The sequence below is a fragment of the Ranitomeya variabilis genome, chromosome 4 (assembly GCF_051348905.1).
Source record: "Ranitomeya variabilis isolate aRanVar5 chromosome 4, aRanVar5.hap1, whole genome shotgun sequence".
Classification (NCBI taxonomy): Eukaryota; Metazoa; Chordata; class Amphibia; order Anura; family Dendrobatidae; genus Ranitomeya; species Ranitomeya variabilis.
Genome location: NC_135235.1, coordinates 526,382,745 through 526,399,164, shown reverse-complemented (window position 1 = coordinate 526,399,164; position 16,420 = coordinate 526,382,745). Strand labels below are relative to the sequence as shown.

Below are 16,420 nucleotides of genomic sequence, written 5' to 3'. Positions count from 1 at the left end.
GATGGCTGTAGGAGGAAAAAGCATGCAGTCTCATGCGCTAGTGAAGAGGAGAAGGGGGGTGGCATGTAAGCGCCGGGCGCAAGGAAAGCTCAAGCGATGGAGAGGAAGTAAAGGGTGAAGCCAAATGCTGAGGCTAGGCCGAACAAAATCCGAAGCTGGCAGAGGGGAAGGGTGCGGCGCAGAGGTCAGAAGACGGCGTTGGCAGGAAGGGTCATGCTGGCAATGAGAAGAAGAAAATCATGTGGCATGATTTGTCATGCTGGCAATACCATCTACACAAGGGGGAAGATCTATTTTACATACTGAATATAATATGTTTTGATCTGATATAATACATTCATATTATATCCGATCAGCTGTCATGTGCCGGAAAAGGTGCGGGCTCATCTCCGGAGCCCGCACCAAACAGGGAGGCGTCCAATGTCAGATATATCCGTCATTGGACGTTAAGTAAGTTTGTTTTTTATTTTACCAAATTTTCTTATTTTAATTTTTATACATTTTTTGTTATTCTTGTTCTAAATAACAAAAAAAAAAAAGTTTTCACTAAACACATTTGAATAAAATTTGGTATACACACACAAACACCGCATACATGACAAAATGTCTGCCACTCGTCTTAAAGGGACTCTTATCACCTGAATTTGGAGGGAACAATTTTCAGCCATAGGGGCGGGGTTTTCGGGTGTTTGATTCACCCTTTCCTTACCCGCTGGCTGCATGCTGGCTGCAATATTGGATTGAAGTTCATTCTCTGTCCTCCATAGTACACGCCTGCGTAAGGCAATCTTGCCTTGTGCAGGCATGTACTACGGAGGACAGAGAATGAACTTCAGTCCAATATTGCAGCCAGCATGCAGCCAGCGGGTAAGGAAAGGATGAATCAAACACCCGAAAACCCTGCCCCTATGGCTGAAAATTGTTCCCTCCAAATTCAGGTGACAGAGTCCCTTTAAACATGGTAGTCAGCGGAGGAGGCATACGCTTTCTTTGCCTCGGACACAGAGAGGGAGAGGATGCCACCTTCCTTTATTTTTCATCATCCTCCTCTTCCTCAAGTGATATTGAACTGCCGCGCAGACACCTCAAAACAGAAAATGAACCAGCGCTCACCGTTACTAACCCAGTATGGACATCACCAACTGAAGATTGAGCCACAGAGTCCTGATTTTTTGGTGAAATTAGGAATCCAATTTTACACCACCAGCCTCACAGAAATAGACTTTTTAAAAATCTTTTTGTGAGAACTTTGTAAACCTCATGGTGGCTGAGATAATTTTGTACACCCAGCAAATTTTGGCCCGACTCACCACTACTTCATTTTCTAACTAGACCCCTGTAGACGCAGAAGAAATAGACATTTTGGTGACTTGTTCTTCACCTGGGTTTAGTGAAGAAGCCAGAACTTTGGCGATATTGGAGTTTTGACGTTTTATACAACACTTTACTGTTCCTCATGGTTATGACCAGTAAACGATTTGAGGCCATCCACAAATTTTTACATTGCAATGATAATTCATGGTGTCCTACCCGAGATGACCCCAACTATGACCGATTTTTCAAAGTTCGACCAATCATTGAGCACTTCAGCAACAAGTTTGCTGAGGTGTACAGTCTCCAAAGAGACATCTGCGTTGATGATTCCCTAATACATTTCAAGAGGAGGCTCAATTTCCGGCAATATCTGCATAGTAAGAGAGCCAGGTATGGAATTAAACTGTACAAGTTGTTTGAAAGTACCTCGGGGCATTAGGCCGGCGTCACACTAGGCGTATGAAAATACGGTCTGTTTTTTACGGCCGTAATACGAAGTAATTGTGCCAAAACACTGTTCCGCATTCAATGCGAGGATGTGATTTTTACACACAAATTTATCTGTGTGTCATCCGTATGGCTTCCGTACGGCGATTTTTTTCTCTCGCAGGCTTGCAAAATGGACATATCATGGATCCATCGGCTCAAATATTCTTAAAAACATATATACAGTCTATGTATAAAATATATATATATATATATATATATATATATATATGTCAGTGAGACACATATATATTTAATTCAGCGCTAGATAGCAGAAAAGCCGGTAATTCAATTGCTGGCTTTTCCTATCTCCTTCACAAACCCGACAGGATATGAGACATGGTTTACATACCATCAAACCAATCATTTTACACCCAGGAGCTCTGCTAATGCAGCTGTGCTCCTGACTGTAAAACCTGGGGAATGAATGGAATGCAGGGGAATGTACTGTAGTTAGCACGATTCGCGGTGATGCGCCCTCTGCTGGATGAACTCATATGAACTCGAGCGTGAGAAAATATTCTGAAAAGTTCCCAGGCTCGAGTTCATATGAGTTCATCCAGGAGAGGGCGCATCACCGCGACTCGAGGTAACTACAGTACATTCCCCTGCATTCCATTCATTCACCAAGTTTTACAGTCGGGAGCACAGCTGCATTAGCAGAGCTTCTGGGTGTAAAATGATTTAACCCCTTCAGATGGATTTACAGCGTGGGACAAGGTATGGAATATTGTTTGTTTTTTTTAACTTTATTTCAGGTGGCAAGGGTCTTCAGGTGGATTAAGAGTATAATAAAATATTAAAACACCATGTGTCTTTATTTCATTAAAATACTTTTTAATAATGTGTGTGTGTTTGATTAACCATTTCGTACTATTGGATTAATAATGGATAGGTGTCATAATTGACGCCTCTCCATTATTAACCTGGCTTAATGTCACCTTACAATAGCAAGGGGGGGTCCTATAACCACGGTCCCTCTGTAGGCTATTAATATCTGCCCTCAGTCACTGGCTTTCCCACTCTGGTGGAGAAAATTGCGTGGGAGCCCACGACAATTTTTTCCGGGATTTAACCCTTTAATTTAATAGCTAGAGCCCCCAAATTTTACACAGAGACACTTGTTACATTAGTAAGAGGAATATGTAATAAAAGAAGGGATATGAGATGGTTTACTGTATGTAAACCATGTCTCATATCCTGTCGGGTTTGTGAAGGAGATAGGAAAAGCTGGCAATTGAATTACCAGCTTTTCTGCTATCTAGCGCTGAATTAAATATATATATGTGTCTCACTGATATATATATATATATATACACACACACACACACACACACACACACACACACACACACACACACACACACACACACACACGCAGTGGTGTTCAAAAGTCCTACATAGGATAAATTGATTTTTCAAGTTTTAAACGTTTTCTGTCGAATATCTTTGATGCTAATATGACATATTATATATGGTTTTGTTCAGAATACAATTTTGCATTCTCTCGCTGTAATATTTTTAGCTTTTGAAGCAGTTTTGCCTGAAATTATTGCAACAATATGGGAATTGAAAGCACAACTAAATATTGTACAGCTTCAAATCCAAAATTAGCCAATCACAGATGAGGTTCTTGTGACCAATCATAACCTGGATATGGCAGCCAATCACATTGCATTACATCTGCTGCTTTGTTTGTTTGTTTTATCTGTTGGTCTATCTAGTGAATCATACTGTAGAGTTTTATGATGGGAGCCTTCAGATTTTTGTCAGTGGAGGATCGTGTGCGAGTTGTGGTGCTACATGAAGAGGGTTATACTGGCCCCCAGATTGCAAGGAAGGTCGGCTGTAATCAGAGTACAGTCGTAAGAATTTAGCAGAAACATAAGCAGCTTGGAATTACCCAGGACAGGCCCAGATCTGGTCGGCCCAGAAAGTCAACTAAAAGGGAAGATGGAGTACTGATAAGAACATCCCTTGCCAATCGAAAACTCACCTCTCCTCAGCTTCTGCGAGAATGGCAAGAAAAGTGCAATATTGAGGTAGCAACATCAACTGTTAGGAAAAGATGTTTCGAAGCAGGATTGAGAGGGTGCAAGGCCCGAAAGAAGCCATTGATGACAGCCATACAAAGACAAAGGCGAAAACTGTGGGCATTGAAATATTTAAAATGGAGGAAGGAGGAGTGGGAAAAAGTGCTGTTTAGTGATGAAAGCACTTTTTGCATTTTAGGAAATGATGGCAAGTCTTATGTGAGAAGGTTCCCACATGAAGACTACAAGCCAGAGTGTTTGAGCTTCTCTGTGAAACATCCGATGAAAGTAATGGTCTGGGGCTGTATGGGGCCAATGGTGTTGGAAGAACAAGGTGGCTACTATTGACTGGTCAGCTCAGTCCCCGGACCTCAATCCAATTGAAAATTTGTGGCACAAGGTATCATTAGAGATATCTAGAAAACAGCCAAGGACCAAGAGTGAGTTGATTGAGGCTCTGATACAGGCCTGGAACCACATCATCACTCGTGAACATCTGCAGAACTTGTTCACTCAATGCCACAGAGATGCAAGCTGGTGCTCAAGAGCAAAAGCTGGCCAATAAAGTATTAGAAGCTAAAGATGCACTCAAAAGGCACTTTTCAGGACTCTGAATTAAATAAAAAATAATAAATCTTAAAAAGTAAAGTTTAAGTCTGTGTGAACTTGCATTGGAAGTTAATGAACTTAGAAACCTGTTCACCATTCTACACACTGTACTGGTGTAGGTATGGTTATGCTGTAAAACAAATTATCAAAAATGCGCATACCATAACAATTTATACACTTGGGACATTCAAAAATGAGTATGGCATACAATGAGGAATTACAAAAACACATATGTTCCACCAGTTTCACTGTAGAGATGCAGAAGTATGAAACATATAGTTTTCTTCACGCCTATGCAGGACTTTTGAACACCATTGTATATATATGTACACATTTATTCTACCTATTCTGTCAGTGTGATTTTACTGTACACCGCACTGAATTGCCAGCTTTTCTATAGAACACCGTTGCGGATTTCTCGCAAGTCACACGCTTGGTCCGTGTGTAATCCGTAATTTTCTCGCCCACATAGACTTTAATTGGCGGATTTTTTGCGCAATACGCAATACATGCTGCGATTTTCTACGCCCGTAACATACCGTATATGGCATTTAGGAGCTGCCCCATAGAGAATCATTGGGCCGTGTGCAATGCATATTTTCTGGACGTATTTTCTGCGCTCACTAGTGTGACGCTGGCCTTAAGGGAACGACATCCATGTTCAACCCCCTGATTACCTCGCTGTCTAAGGCCGGCCTCACACTCAGCGTATGTAAATACGGTCCGTTTTTTACGGCCGTAATACGCAGAAAAGTCCCCAAAATAGTGATCCGTATGTCATCCGTAGGCAGGGTGTGTCAGCGTATTTTGCGCATGGCATCCTCCGTATGTAATCCGTATGGCATCAGTACTGCGATATTTTCTCGCAGGCTTGCAAAACCGACATCTAATGGATTTATGTGCTCAAATGTTCGTTAAAACATATATACAGTATATATATATATGTATATTCTGTATTTATATTTAATTCAGCGCGATATATGTGAAAAGCCGGTAATTCAATTGCCGGCTTTTCATTTCTCCTTCACAAACCCGACAGGATATGAGACATGGTTTACATACAGTAAACCATCTCATATCCCTTTTTTTTTGCATATTCCACACTACTAATGTTAGTAGTGTGTATGTGCAAAATTTGGGCGCTGTAGCTGCTAAAATAAAGGGTTAAATGGCGGAAAAAATTGGCGTGGGCTCCCACGCAATTTTCTCCGCCAGAGTGGTAAAGCCAGTGACTGAGGGCAGATATTAATAGCCTAGAGAGGGTCCATGGTTATTGGCCCCCCCTGGCTACAAACATCTGACCCCAGCCACCCCAGAAAAGGCACATCTGTAAGATGCGCCTATTCTGGCACTTGGCCACTCTCTTCCCACTCCCGTGTAGCGGTGGGATATGGGGTAATGAAGGGTTAATGTCACCTTGCTATTGTAAGGTGACATTAAGCCAGATTAATAATGGAGAGGCGTCAATTATGACACCTATCCATTATTAATACAATTGTATGTAATGGTTAATAAAACACACACACAATATTACAAAGTATTTTAATGAAATAAAGACACAGGGTGTTGTAATATTTTATTAGACTCTTAATCCACCTGAAGACCCTCGTTCTGTAACAAAGTTAAAAAACAAACAACAATATTCCATACCTTCCGTTGTTATGTCCCACGATGTAAATCCATCTGAAGGGGTTAAATCATTTTACAGCCAGGAGCTGTGCTAATGCACTCGCTCGTGCCTGTAAACCCCCGGGTACTGAAAGGAAAGCTGGGTGACCTGTAGTTACCTTGAGTTGCGGTGAGGCGCCCTCTGCTGGACGTCCTCATATGAACTCGAGCGTGGGAACTTTTCCAAGGCTCCAGTTCATGAGGACATCCAGCAGAGGGCGCATCACCGCAACTCAAGGTAACTACAGATCACCCAGCTTTCCTTTTAGTACCCGGGGGTTTACAGGCACGAGCGAGTGCATTAGCACAGCTCCTGGCTGTAAAATGATTTAACCCCTTCAGATGGATTTACATCGTGGGACATAACAACGGAAGGTATGGAATATTGTTGTTTGTTTTTTTAACTTTGTTTCAGGATGATGGTCTTCAGGTAGATTAAGAGTCTAATAAAATATTACAACAACCTGTGTCTTTTTCATTAAAATACTTTGTAATCATGTGTGTGTGTTTGATTAACCATTTCGTACTATTGGATTAATAATGGATAGGTGTCATAACTGACGCCTCTCCATTATTAATCTGGCTTAATGTCACCTTCCAATAGCAAGGTGACATTAACCCTTCATTACCCCATATCCCACCGCTACATGGGAGTGGGAAGAGAGTGGCCAAGTGCCAGAATAGGCGCATCTTCCAGATGTGCCTTTTCTGGGGTGGCTGGGGGCAGATGTTTGTAGCCAGAGGGGGCCAATAACCATGGACCCTCTCTAGGCTATTAATATCTGCCCTAAATCACTGGCTTTACCACTCTGGCGGAGAAAATTGCGCGGGAGCCCATGCCAATTTTTTCTGCGATTTAACCCTTTATTTTAGCAGCTACAGCGCCCAAATTTTGCACATACACACTACTAACATTAGTAGTGTGGAATATGCAAAAAAAAAAAAGGGATATGAGATGGTTTACTGTATGTAAACCATGTCTCATATCATGTCGGGTTTGGAAAGGAGAAATGAAAAGCCGGCAATTGAATTACCGGCTTTTCTATAGAACACCGCTGCGTATTTCTCGCAGGTCACACTGCTGGTCCGTGTGTAATCCTTATTTTTCTCGCCCCCATAGACTTTCATTGGCAAATTTTTTCACAATACGGTGACAAACGCAGCATGCGGCGATTTTGTACGGCCGTACAAGACCGTATAATACGGATCAGTAAAATACGGCTGATAGGAGCTGGGACATAGGGAATCATTGGGCTGTGTGTAATGCGTATTTTACGGACGTAGTTTATGCGCTCATACGTCCGTAAAACTCGCCAGTGTGAGGCCGGCCTTAGGAGTGAGCGGGAAAATTGTGTTGGATTTGGTGCAACCACTGCTGGATCAAGGTTATCACCTCTACTCAGAGAACTTTTATACCATCATTAAAGTCCATCTCTGCGCGAGCTACTGCAGCATTCGTTACTGTCCGCAAAAATCAGAGAGGTCCCCCAATATAGCAACAACATGCTGGCGATCAAATACAAGGACAAAAAGGATGTCCTTTTCTATAAATTTCTGTGAAGCACCTGGGGATTCAAGATGCTCACCACACATCTAAATACATTCCTTGTAGTGGGTTTAGTTTCAAATATGGGGTCATTTGTGGGGAGGTGGGTTCCACTGTTTAGGCAACATAAGGGGCTCTCCAACTGCAACATGGCGTCCGCTCTTAATTCCAGCCAATTTTGCGTTCAAGAAGTCAAACAGATTTCCACCACATATGGGGTATCTGTGTGCTCATGTGAAATGGTACAACAGTTTTTTGAGGTCTGTTTTCTCCTGTTACACTTATGAAAATAAAAAATTGGAGTCTAAGGGAAAATTTTTGTGGAAAAAAAAAAAGAAAAAAAAGTTAATGTTCATTTTTTCCTTCCACATCACTTTAGTTCCTGTGGATCACCTGAAGGGTTAATAAACTTATTGACTGTGGTTTTGAGCACCTTGAGGGGTACAGCTTTCAGAGCGTGTAACTTTTGGGTATTTTCTGTCCTATAGACCCCTCAAAGTCACTTCAAATGTAATGTGGTCCCTAAAAAAAATGATTTTGTAAATTATGTTGGAAAAATCAGAAATTGCTGGTCAACTTTTAGCCCTTCTAACTTCCTAACAACCAAAAAAAAATTCTAAAATTGTGCTGATGGTAAAGTAGATATGTGGGGAATGTTATTTATTAAGTATGTTGTGTGACATAACGCTCTGGTTTAAGAGCATACAAATTAAAAGTTTCAAAAAAAAAAAATTTTTCACAAATTTACTTAAGTCATATCGACCAAATTTTACCACTATCATGAAGTACAATATGTCACGAAAAACTATCTCAGAATCAGTGGGGTACGTTGAAGCGTTCCAGAGTTATTACCTCATAACCTGGTCAGAATTGTAAAATTTGGCCTGGTCAGGAAGGTGAAAACTGGCTTGGGGGGTAAAGGGGTTAATAGTGGATATACTGTCCATGCCACTGGTCCAAAGTATTAGTCATTCCTGAGCATCCCCCCTGAAAGAGAGAACTCATTATTTGATAGAACTAAATAGCTCAGAGCCAGGACACTCTAAGGCCATAACTGTAGGGTTACAGTGAAGGTAACAGAGTCTGAGGAGGCCTAACAGCCGCACAAATCGTAGCAGACTGATTAAATATGTCCCTTTCTGCTTTTGGTGCGCCGGAGCACAAGAAAGTGACAGCGCTGGAGAGCCGAAGCTCTGGCCCCATATGTGATACCCTGTCTTACTTTTCTCTGGCGCTCCAGACCTCCTGTGCTCCAGTTGCAAAAACGGCGAGAACTCCCTCAGCCAGGCAGCAGCTGTAACCTTGCTTCTTCATGGGCGTTTTGCTTTCTCCTTTCTAAAGATGTGACAATGTCTTTCATTTGCCAGCATCATGGAGGATTTTGGTATGCACCCAGGTGGATGAAGGGGAGAATTGGCTGACTGGTTGCTTTTAATTACCAGGAAGAAAAAGTTTCAAATGTAGAGGCACAGAGTAGAAGAAAAGGAAAAATAAAAGCAGCTGTTACAATATGTAAGGAGCAGCTGTAAGTGGAGGAGGTGCTCAGTTTAAATGAATGAATCAAGTGAAAGGTTTATTATCCATGTGACAGGACACATTATGTGCATTATTAAGGCGCTCACATATTTGTTAGAATAATTAAAATGCAGCGACGTCATTGTGTAAGTCAAGTGGAGAGGTTGCTCCTGTGAAATGGTGCCTGTGCTTCTTCCATATAGGAGACTAGTTTTATAAATTGCATGTTAAAATGTAGACTCTGCTGCTTTAAAAATGACCTAGCTCCCCTGATTCTGTCGCTCTTTTGCGCTTCGTTGCTCCATTGAAGAGATGTTCAAATTTGTTTCTTTTACTGTGCAGTATGTGAAATTTCTGATTGTAATGCAACTGGGTGTTTCTTCAGACTCTTCTCTTGGGGGAGGGTGGGGGTGTACTTACACTCATTCCTCCCAGTTGCTGCATATCACCGCTCGCCAGCGTCTGAGACTGCTACATTGGCAGCATCTGAACTGGATGGAAGCATACATCCCCGGAGGAGAAATGCCCATTTGGCTGCAAGCAGAGATTTCACATTCTGCATTCCAAAAGCAACATATATGAATATCTCTGCAATGGAGCGATGCAGCGCAAAGTGGAAGATGGTGGCAGAATCCAGGGAGCTCATAAATTTTTACAAGATGTTTAACTCCACTTTTTTGAACAAGTGACAGGTTCTTTTTTAAGGAACTTTTAGCTAAACAGTCCCTGTGATTTTCACTATGAACATGATGACAGTCCTGATATTTCTTCCTTATGCAGACTACTACTTTACATGGAAACTGTGCAAATTATGCTTCCGTTTTGTCCTGAGCCATTTGTTGCCAGTTTGTTTCTGATGTCTCGGCAGCGGCGCACCCCGCAATCTTCTTGTCATTGTAGCCATAATTTTGTTAGGATTTGTCTTGGTGAGAATTCTCACTCGTATACTTTTTTTTTTTTTTCCATTGAAACATTATCTGTAACTTGTTTTTGTCTCCTGAAAGGTGCCCCGAAGAAAGAAGTCTATTTTATGGCAATCATTGACATATTGACGCCATACGATGCCAAGAAGAAAGCTGCGCATGCCGCCAAAACGGTCAAACATGGGGTAAGCTTGGAGCAGTACGTCTGCTAAATTAAGCTAAAGATTGTTTGCCACCTGCTATTCCACCTAATATTTTCCTGTCTTGTAGGCCGGAGCAGAAATCTCCACGGTGAACCCGGAGCAGTATTCCAAACGCTTCATTGAGTTCATGTCGAACATCCTTGCATAGCTCTCTGCACTTCCCCATTATCTGTGTCCAGAGAGATTAGCCTCCTGCTCCCGGTGTGTCAGTATGTGTGCGTGTGCCCAAGCGTCTGCATGAGTGTGAGTGAGCTGGTCCGTGCTGCATGCCCATCCTATTTGTACTCCCATTTTGCTAAAAGATTCAGTGTCTTTTTCCTTCTCCTGAATTTTAAATTTGTAATACTGAGTATAAAGGTCACAGAGGAACTGGTTACTGAGAGGTCACAGTGAATGTCATGTTGAATCCCCCATCCATACCCACAACCTTACACTCCTTTTTAAAGTATTTTGTACTGTGCTCCTGCTCGGTGAGTGGTACACCTCGCTGTTACAGAGCTCTTTTAATGAGCTACCGTTCCGGTATTACTGGCTTCAGCATTAATGCACTATTTATTCCCATGAAGGTGGACAGACCCTGTATAAGGCCGGGGTCACACTTGCGAGTCTGATGCAAGAAACTCGCGCATCAATACCCGGCACTCGGGACCGGAGCGTTCAGCTGCATAGAAATACATGCAGCCACATGCTCCGATCCCGAGTGCCGGCGGCAGTGCCCGGGTATTGATGCGAGTTTCTCGCATCCCGCTCGCAAGTGTGACCCCGGCCTAAAGCAGATTTCCCCCGTTTGACTATGGTCTCTTCACAGCTGTTAAATGCTTCATCTCTCGGAATTAATCATTTTACATCAGATGTTAGTTTGTCCCTTACTAGTCCCAATGTCGGATGCTGTCTGGATTACACGCTGAAACCGTCATGTATCAAAAGGACGTCCAGCAATCCGTTAGATAAAGCCATGATCTTTTGTTGGTCCACAATGAAATGTACATCACAAAACAATAGAAATGTGAGTAGTGGGGCACAGTAATGCGATTCAGGAGCCACTATTCTAATGATAGGACCGTGCATTCTAAAATGTGTCCGAAAACCCTCTACCTGTATTTATACATGGGGTTATGCATTTTAACATTGACCAATACCGTACCATGGCTTTATCCATGTAACTGTGTAAAATCTTCATTTTGATAGTTGCTATATTCTGTGCTGGCCTCAACAAGTGTAAGGCTTCATGCACAAAAGTGAACTCAAAACATCTTGAAGGGGTGGTCTGGCATCTAAAACGTATTTTCTACCTATCTATCTTTACACCAGTATGTTTTTTTTAGTTTGCTTTATAACACAATACCCTACACTTATCTACCTAATCCCTAATGTGTGAGGGTGTTTATAACTGTACTTCCTGTGGTGTTCTGCTTGTGAGTATTCTGATACGTGACGTCACAGGATGCTGGGGCTGCACTTAATCCTGCAGCATCTATTGCCCCTTCTGAAATAGGACGTCACAGGGGGCAGTGCTGCAGGTACTCACTAGTTTCTTGCATCGCTATTTACTTTCAAGACATCCTGGGTGATGAACACTGTGGGGAGTGGTGAGTGCAGCGATGGCTCTCTGGTTCTTCTGTACCTTCTGTGAAGATTTTGTCAGGGGCGGAGCTAGAAGCAGTGAGTGACACCAACACTCACTAGAGCTCCACTCCCTGACGTCTTCATTCACAGAAGCGGAGACAGATACAGGAAGCTGGCGCTGCACTTACATCAGACACAGTGTCCATCACCAATGACTATCTTCAGAGGGGGCAGTGATGTAAGACACTAGTAACTGCAGCACTGCCCCTGTGACGTCCTGTTCCAGGAGGGACTATGGACTTTACGGGAAACAAGACATCACAGGAAGTACAGTCAAAAAAAAAACCTTTAGAGATTAAGTAGATAGGGTTAAGTGTAGGGTATTGTGTAATAAAGCAAATTACATAAGTGGTTGGGGCTGTAAGGATAGTCAAAATACATTTTAGTTGCTGGACCACCCCTTTCAATACACATTTGTGTATGCAGCATGCAACACTGTGTCCTTGGTTACAGACTACAAACAAACCTTAATGTAGTTAGTCCTAATAATGCAGTTGTTACTTTTCCATCTGCCTCCTCTCAAGTTAGGAAGCAAGGGAGTTGGGGCAAAACATGTCTGCAGAATCAACTACCCACAGGGTTTGTTTGTGTTCTGTTACCATGGAAATATATAGGTCTGCATAGCAGCTGGCCTATTTGTTTTCCAACTTTTTTCCCATTGCAATTAATAATTGATATTCAATCCAGGATGTAAGGATAGACATGTTACATATTAATTCTGTACCGATGTTACATTTGTTTTATAACCTCATATCATCTTCTTGGCTCCCACTGCCTCATGATTAATCCTCCTTCTATAAGAATAAGTGTAGAGACTGTCATTAGAAAGCAGTACTGCAGGTGATCGGTCAAGGTGAGACAGAGCGTCATTATTTTAGTTTTTTTTTTTTTTAATTGGCACAAATAGCAGTATTGTGTGACCGCTCCTTGTCCGAGGCCTCTTCTGTAGTCCGCTAATGAAAGCCGCTCTGGTTTACAGACCGCGTGCTGCTAGTACTGCCTTTTTATAAGTTCTAGTATTCAGGTGAAGTATATTTGGGCCAGGAAGACGATGTCACTAAGCATTTACCATGATGCATGTCCTCTGCAGGCAAAGAAGCACAAATTACTGAGCCAAAATTACAGTGTGAAAGCCTCCACAGCTCTGCACTAGGGTCTATACACTTTACTCTGCAAACTGATAGTGTAGTGGTCCATCCCTGCAGGCAAGATGGCGGCCGGCATCACGGGTGACCATGTATAAGTCCAGCTTATCGAATTGCCACTAATGACTTGTTTTTAGTTCACTACCTCCTACTGGTAACATGGTTATGTAAATTATTTTTAGAAAACACTTTAATTTCTTTTGAAAATCTACTTTGCTGTTCAGATGTTTTGGGTTTTTGTTTGTATCCTGATTAAGGGTATGTGCACACGTTGCGGAATGGCCGCTGCGGATTCGCAGCAGTTTTCCATCACGTTTACAGTACCATGTAAACCTATGGAAAACCAAATCCGCTGTGCACATGGTGCGGAAAATACAGCACGGAAATGCTTAGTTGTATTTTCCGCAGCATGTCAATTCTTTGTGCGGATTCCGCAGTGTTTTACACCTCAATAGGAATCCGCAGGTGTAAAACCGCAGGTTAACCCCTTCACGACCTTGCCCTTTTGCGTTTTTGTTTTTCGTTCCCCTCCTTCCCAGAGCCATAACTTTTTTTTTTATTTTTCCGTCAATATGGCCAGGTGAGGGCTTGTTTTTTGCGGGACAAGTTGCACTTTTCAACGACGTCATTGGTTTTAGCATGTCGTATACTTGAAAATGGGAAAAAAATTCCAAGTGCGGTGAAATTGCAAAAAAAGTGCAATCCCACACTCGATTTTTGTTTGACTTTTTTGCTAGGTTCACTAAATGCTAAAACTGACCTGATATTATAATTCTCCATGTCATTACGAGTTCTTAGACACCAAACATTTCTAGGTTACGTTTTATCTAAGTTATAAAAAAAAAATTAAAATTGCGCAATTTTCCGTTAACCGTAGCGTCTCCATTTTTCGTGATCTGGGGTCAGGTGAGGGCTTATTTTTTGCGTGCCGAGCTGGCGTTTTTAATGATACCATTTTGGTGCAGATATGTTCTTTTGATCGCCCATTATTACATTTTAATTCAATGTTGCGGAAACCAAAAAAAACGTAATTCTGGTGTTTTGAATTTTTTTCTCGCTACACAGTTTAGCGATCAGGTTAATCCTTCTTTTTTATTGATCGGGCGATTCTGAACGCGGCGATACCAAATATGTGTAGGTTTGATTTTTTTTTTATTGTTTTATTTTGAATGAGGCGAAAGGGGGGGTGATTTAAACTTTTATATATTTTTTTTTTTCATATTTTTTAAAACTTTTTTTTTTTTTTACTTTTGCCATGCTTCAATAGCCTCCATGGGAGGCTAGAAGCTGGCACAACTGGATCGGCTCTGCTACATAGCAGCAATCATCAGATTGCTGCTATGTAGCTGAATTGCAGGCCTGCTATGAGCGCCGACCACAGGGTGGCGCTCACAGCAGGCTGGCATCAGTAACCATAGAGGTCTCAAGGACCTCTATGGTTACCATCCTGATGCATCGTCGACCCCCGATCATGTGACGGGGGTCGGCGATGCGATCATTTCCGGCCGCGCGGCTGGAAGCGCTGGTTAAATGCCGCTGTCAGCGTTTGTCAGCGGCATTTAACTGGTTAATAGCGGTGGGTGAATCGCGATTTCACCCGCCGCTATTTCGGGCACATGTCAGCTGTTCAAAACAGCTGACATGTCCCAGCTTTGAGGTGGGCTCACTGCCGGAGCCCACATCAAAGCAGGGGACCCGACCTCCGCCATAATAGTACGGCGGAGGTCAGGAAGGGGTTAAATCGGCACAAAAAAGGCACTAAATCCGCAGGTAATCCGCAGGTAAAACAGTGCGTTTTAGCTGCAGATTTTTCAAAAGCTGTGGCAAAAAATCCGCACACGAATCCGCAACGTGGGCACATAGCCTAACTCTGCTCCAGAAAAGGCACTATCCAATCCAAAGGCTGCAAGAAGAACTTCTACAACTTTTTTTTTTTTTTTTTAAAAGCTCCCTCTACCACCCCCTCCCTCACAAAAGGAGCATTTCCTGGGGTGATTCGCCTTATAGTGCAAGATGGAGAAAACAATCACATCATTGGGGCACAGGAAACAATGGGTGTATGCTGCTGACACTAGGAGGCTGACACTAGGCCATATAAAAGTTAGCTCTAATGCAGTAGTAGGATACACCCACCAACCAGAGCCAAATAGACCTGTTTTAGCTTATATGACCTCTTTAATTAAAGGGGTTTTATAGGATTAGCAAACACAGCTACTTTTGTCCACAGGTCATGGATGGTTTGCATCTCAGCCCTATTCACTTCAATGGAGTTCAGTTGCAATACAAGACACTACTCATTAATAATAATAATTTTATTTCTATAGCGCCAATATATTCCGCAGCACTTTACATTTTAGAGGGGACTTGTACAGACAATAGACATTGCAGCATAACAATAAACACAGATCATTGACGTGTAGACATGTTTCCAATCCTGGACAATTCCTTTAAGCAGGTTCATTCTGCAAGGGGCACTAGTAGTAGTCAATTTATTTCGCTGGGGGAAATGATCATTTATACGACTTATGTGTAGACCAATAGGCACCTGTGTAGTGCAAGGCGACAGTGCACTTCTTCATGAATGATGTCTCCTACAGATCAGTGTAATGGACCCTAGTGGACTGTGGCTGCTAACTGCAGAAGATCATGCAATCTTGGGCTGCACTTAATCTATAAAGGATTCCAAAAATGTTACATTTAGTCCCAGAATACATTTTGTTACCGTTGCCGGTGTTCTACGGCTAACCTGCCTGGCAGCTAAGGTTCTTGCCATAACCCCATCCCCCCAGCTATTTGTCTTCTAGCACCCCCCACCCCCAGATCTAAACCTGGTTTAATAGAAGTGTTCTGTAATCTGTTTACATATGAGGTAGCATTCTGTTATAAAATGCTAATTGTTTTGACAGTATTGTTTTATTAATGCGATGCAATTGTTTTAATTTTTTAAGAATGAAAAAAGGGATTTTCTTTTCTCTGGTCAATTTGTCTTCTAGGTATTGGGTCAGGCAGCCTATGGTTCTCGTCCACTGCTAAATTACACACCCCACCCAGTGTTCTGCCATGCAGTGTGGGGTCCTGTAGTCTGGACAGTCCGGGGAGCCACGGCTCATCTTATCCTATTAGGTTATCTTTTATTCATTGAATATATGTATTTAAGAATATTAATCATGGTATATATGGTTGTCTGACTTTTTTTTCTATTTTTTATGATCTGTGGTTTGAATGCCGGTGTCCTCCCTTGCATTGTTTTAAACGGGTGGGTGGGGAAGGAGATTAAAAAAAATAAAAAAAAAGTACATAGACAATTTTAAAGTTGCTCAAAAATTGACTGGAGATTAGTGGGAATATTTTC

General features: G+C 42.2%; 1 protein-coding gene across 1 annotated transcript in view; it reads left to right on the top strand.

Moving 5' to 3' along the window:
• The window catches only part of PIP4K2B (phosphatidylinositol-5-phosphate 4-kinase type 2 beta), a 56,756-nt gene extending 46,084 nt beyond the window's left edge, over positions 1-10,672 (top strand). The window contains exons 9-10 of the mRNA XM_077252321.1: positions 10,176-10,279; positions 10,365-10,672. Of these exons, the coding sequence (XP_077108436.1) occupies positions 10,176-10,279; positions 10,365-10,445 (185 nt within the window). The 3' untranslated portion in view covers positions 10,446-10,672. The remainder of the gene's footprint in view (positions 1-10,175; positions 10,280-10,364) is intronic.
• Positions 10,673-16,420: the final 5,748 nt, after the last annotated feature.